The sequence below is a fragment of the Equus caballus genome, chromosome 1, assembly GCF_041296265.1.
Source record: "Equus caballus isolate H_3958 breed thoroughbred chromosome 1, TB-T2T, whole genome shotgun sequence".
In the NCBI taxonomy this organism is placed as follows: domain Eukaryota; kingdom Metazoa; phylum Chordata; class Mammalia; order Perissodactyla; family Equidae; genus Equus; species Equus caballus.
In genome coordinates, this window is record NC_091684.1 from 4390197 (window position 1) to 4395000 (window position 4804).

At 55.4% G+C, this 4804-nt stretch overlaps 1 protein-coding gene across 19 annotated transcripts in view; it reads left to right on the top strand.

Moving 5' to 3' along the window:
• The first annotated feature begins 296 nt into the window (after window positions 1-296).
• The window catches only part of EBF3 (EBF transcription factor 3), a 120274-nt gene continuing 115766 nt past the window's right edge, over window positions 297-4804 (top strand). For all 19 annotated transcript variants that reach the window (XM_023636915.2, XM_023636931.2, XM_023636938.2 and 16 more), the window contains exons 1-4: window positions 297-1038; window positions 1150-1306; window positions 1674-1737; window positions 2437-2492. In XM_023636915.2, the coding sequence (XP_023492683.1) occupies window positions 905-1038; window positions 1150-1306; window positions 1674-1737; window positions 2437-2492 (411 nt within the window). In that variant the 5' untranslated portion in view covers window positions 297-904. The remainder of the gene's footprint in view (window positions 1039-1149; window positions 1307-1673; window positions 1738-2436; window positions 2493-4804) is intronic.

Below are 4804 nucleotides of genomic sequence, written 5' to 3' on the forward strand. Positions count from 1 at the left end.
GTGGCTGATTTTGGGAGGAGGTATTAAGGGGGCCAAGCTGCAACTGTGCACTGGTTGTTTCGTTTCAAGATTTATTTGGGCGAGTAGCAACTTCCTCGGTTGCGGGTGGGCGCGAGGAGCCGCGGCGCGTGGCTGGGGGCGGCGGCGGCGCTCGGTGGCGCTCGGTGGCTCTCGGCTGCGGCGGGGCTCGCGGGGCTCGCAGGGCTCGGGCCGGCTCGCGGCGCCGTCAGGCAGTCAGTCGGCGACCGCGGCGGCGGCGGCGGCGGCGAGGGGCGCGGCGAGGGGCGGCCGTTCCCATATATGGCTCAGGCACCGCCCCCCGACGTCACCCTCTGACAGAGCCGCTCCCGGGGGCTTCGAGTTTTGGCTCCCGGGAAAGGGTCCATTCCTCGGGGAGAGAGGGCTGAGTTTTGTGCGCCTCCGTCCGCTGCGCGCGCCGCTCCAGGCCCCGCCGCGCCCCGCCTGCGCCCGGGACTGCGCCGCGGCACTCACTGCCCCGTTTATTTGTCTTTGGAGCAGGCGGGCCGCGCCAGAAGCGGGCGATCCCGCAGTGTCCTGCAGCCGCGGACGCCGCCTGGCTAGGATGACACCACGTTGAGCGCGCCTGCAAACAACAACAACAACAACCACCGCCGCCGCGGCCAGCGCGTCCTGCTCCTTCGAAGCGCCGCCGCCGCCGGTGTAGCCGCCGGTGTAGCCGCCTCCGTGCCCCCGGCCGTCCGGAGCTCCCTGCCGCTGGTGTATGTCGCCCCTGCCCGGGACGGGCTGAAGCCGGCGGCGGGCCGGACCGCAGGCGCCGAGCAGGGCGAGCGCGGCCAGGGCAGCCGCCTGCCGCCGAGCCCCGAGCGCCGCTGCTCGCGGAAGCGCTTTCGGCCGGGAGCTGCGGCCGCCGCCAGCAGTTTTCATGTTTGGGATTCAGGAGAATATTCCGCGCGGGGGGACGACCATGAAGGAGGAGCCGCTGGGCAGCGGCATGAACCCGGTGCGCTCGTGGATGCACACGGCGGGGGTGGTGGACGCCAACACGGCCGCCCAGAGGTACGTACCGGCTGCCCCCGCGCGCCCCGGCCCCGGCCCCGGCCCCGCTGGGTCCCCGCAGCCGGCCGGCGCCGCGCTCCTCACCGGGCCGCTGTCTCTTTCCTCCCGCAGCGGCGTGGGGCTGGCGCGGGCGCACTTCGAGAAGCAGCCGCCTTCCAACCTCCGGAAATCCAATTTCTTCCACTTCGTGCTGGCGCTCTACGACAGGCAGGGGCAGCCGGTGGAGATTGAAAGGACCGCTTTTGTGGACTTTGTGGAGAAAGAGAAAGTAAGTGCAAACATCCAGTCACACCCTCCATCTTTCTAGAAGTGGGGGGCAGGCGGTGCCCAGGCGCGGGGTCCAGAGTGCCCCCTCAGCGGCGGGGACCGCTCCGCGAGGCGCCCCCGCTGCCGCCGCCGCCACGTGCGGCCGCCCGGGCCCGCCGAGGGCTGGGCAACTTCTCTGCGCCCCCGGACTCACTCAGGGCGAGGAGAACGCTGGGCTTCCAGCAGCAGAGTGACATCACCGCGCGGCTCCGAGCTAGGAATCCTGCCATGTGTGAGGCCAAGGGGCCTCGGTCGTGGAGGGGGACCGAGCGCGGTGGCCGCGCCGGATGCCAACCACACTAAATGCAATTATTTATCGTTACTTTCAGGAGCCCAACAACGAGAAAACCAACAACGGCATCCACTATAAACTGCAGTTACTGTACAGCAACGGTAAGTGGCTGCCTCCTGCTGCCTTCCCGCCCCTGCCCCAGCTCGCTTTTCTTTTCTGAGATGCTGAAAGGACATAGAGATTTTGAGATTAAAATGACACGGATGTAAACACGAAATCTTCTCATGGCATAGAAGGAAAACAAAACATAAACGATCGATAAGTCGATGGCACTTCACATGATTAACCGGTGGGGCTTGAAGCAGAAAGTAACAAGGGGATCGATAGATGGGCTCCAGCAGAACATCACTTTTAAGTGACTTTTTTCAATTTTGCAAATTAATGTTAATTATTGAGATGGGGGTAGTTCCATAAGCCGAGCACAACTTACTTCCTGTGCACGAGTTTTTAAAAAATCCTCGAGAGACACTAGAAAGAGTTCAGACTCTCACTCAGTTTCCATTTCTGCTTTCTGTTTTCTAAAAATAAATGACCACTTGGGCCCACCCGGTGTAGCAACCAGGCCTGCGCTCAGCCACACAAATTTCTTGCACCTTTCAATGCGAACTCTAGGAGTCTTAAGGTGCCTTACTAAGAAAAGAAAAAAATAAATCGAGAAGTGATTGGGGTTCTCTTGCTTGCTTTGTAAAGAGCATGCCTAAGTTTTGCTGCATCACCGCGGCCACAGTCCTGAGTTACTGACTTCCTGTGTGTGTGCTCTTGCTAAAATCCTGATGAGAATTTGTCCCTGTTTTTTGCAGGAGTCAGGACGGAGCAGGATCTGTATGTTCGCCTCATAGACTCAATGACCAAACAGGTGAGAAAGTTGAAGCCTCTGCACTAATTTCCACTGCTCAGCTGGTGGTGTCCTGGGGTTCAGAGACCAGGGGCTGACGGATGGGTCTCGTGTGTTTGTTTTCCATTTAGTTTCCTTGACATGCTAATGAGAATTCCATATTTATTGGAATAAATGAAGCGATTGGTAAAATAGTTTATGTTGTCATTAGAACAGGACATATATGCTTTATTAAATGGCTTGTGATTGGAATCAAATTCTGTCTTAATTAATTATGGTAATTAATATTTGACAGAAAAATTTCAAGATGCCCCCCTTGTATATTTTTAAATGTTTCTCTCTCTGCTTGGAATCACTTCATTGATTTTTTTTTTTCTATAACAAAGGCAACTAACTCCTTTCCAAAGCCCAATGAGTTGGACTTGATTAGTTCATTTTTTTCTCCTTTCCACTGTGATGGTCTAGTAACACGAGACGTTTATTTGGATTTAAAAGTTAAATGTGTTGGGGTGAAAAGTCACCTTGTTCTCCTCCAGCCCCCCATCTCCATAATTCAAACTCCGAGCTCCAGGGGTCACCCAAACCCGTCCATTGCTCTGGGAGCAGCTCCTGCTCCTTCTCCCACCCTCTGTCATAGCTTGTAAATAACATAATTACAAGCAGTTCCTTATTAAATTATTTAACCTGTCTTGGTCAACTTTTCCGATGATAACTATTGGCTATCAGTAATGTGATTAAGTGAGAAAAGCGTTTCATTGCGTGTTGACATTGTGCAGTCTCTGGCTGGTTTGGGGCTGGCTGGTATGTTGTTTAGTTTGTTTTAAGAAATTTTTTTTCCATTTCCTTAAAATAGAGTGTTGGGTACAAATTAAATCCACTCCGCACAGATCGGTTTAAGATATACTCCAAGCTGGGCTTCACGCTTAGAAATGAAAGTAGCATCTTCATTTTTGATGCTAACTTTGGGAATTGAGAGGCAAGTAAAAAAGAACTCCTTCGTGCTTCCTGCATCCCAGCAGCTTGCTTCCCACTCTCTGCCCGGCAGTTTGTTTTCGGATTTTGCTTCCCTTTTGAAAAGTTTGTCCTTACCTAGGCAACGACTGTGTTTGGTTTTAATGTCTGCAGCGGTAAAACTGTGGTTTCCTCTCAGAGCAAAACAGAGCTGACAGGTAAACTACGGTCTTTCTGACAAAGACCGAGGCGGTGTGCCCTTCGGTGATCATTTCCCTTGGATTCAGAGAAGGCTCTGGAACTCGGGCTGCTCATTGACAGGGTGCTTTTATTTCTTTTGTATAGAAGAGCTAAAGGTTTTCGGAAGTCGCTGTAGTCTAATGAAGAGGTCGGCGTCGGCAGCGCTAAGTTTTTCTGTTGTTTCATAGAGAAGGAGGAGGCTCGGTCTTAAGTATACTTTTATTGTTCATTTGGCCCTGTACCTTTGCAGTATAAACAGAGCTGAAAATAAAGGCATTTAATCTCCTCTCACTGACGGGGCTTGGGGAGGGAGGAAAAAAAGGAAAGAAATAGCCTAGTAACTGATCAAAGAGTCAATGGCGCTGAACCGACAGTTTATGGATTTCTGTTTGTGCTACAAAATAAAAAATAAATCAAATATAAATACGGGGAACCCATCGCAGGACAAGCCGCGCTCTCACAAGTGCTGGCGCCCGCCGTGGCCGCGCGCCCTGCAGCCCCAGGCGGCCCGGTGGCCCGCGGTGACACCCATCCCTTCTGTGGTTCCGAGCGGGATCGGATGGAGGCCGGGGGAGAGCGGCTCGCGGAAGCCCTTCCCTCTTCCCAGAGGGCAGCCCCGGGCTTTCTCGAGAGAGGGCTTTGTCCGTCTCGAAGTAGAGGAAAGTGTCAGAAGTGCCCGAGGAGGTTGGAAGTAATTTCCAGATAATTTTCAGGGGGGGCGGGAACTGGAGAGGGGACTCCCCTCCCCCTTCCGTGGAATTTTCGGCCGGGAACTAGCGGCTCTTGGCCCCCGCCCCCTGCCCTTCCCCCCAGTGGCCTTTCCCCCTCCTTTTTCCTCTTTTTGCGAGGCCGGCGGTGGGGCTGGCGCGGGTGGCGGCGCAGGCGGCCCCCGGCTCGGGTTCCGGAGCGGGGCTGAGCGCGGTTGTGAGCGCACCTAGGGCTTCGCACCATCTGGCGGAGCCTCTGCTCAAAACCCACCCGAGCGTGTGCGCAGACACTGCCTTTTTACCCGAGAAAAATCATTGTTAGCAGTTTCAAAATAAACACCAGATTGGCCATTAGCACTTTCTCTCCAAATATCATCCGGCGAGGAGCACGTGGCCGCGCGGGCCCGGACGCCCCGGGGCCCGGAGCATTCCTGC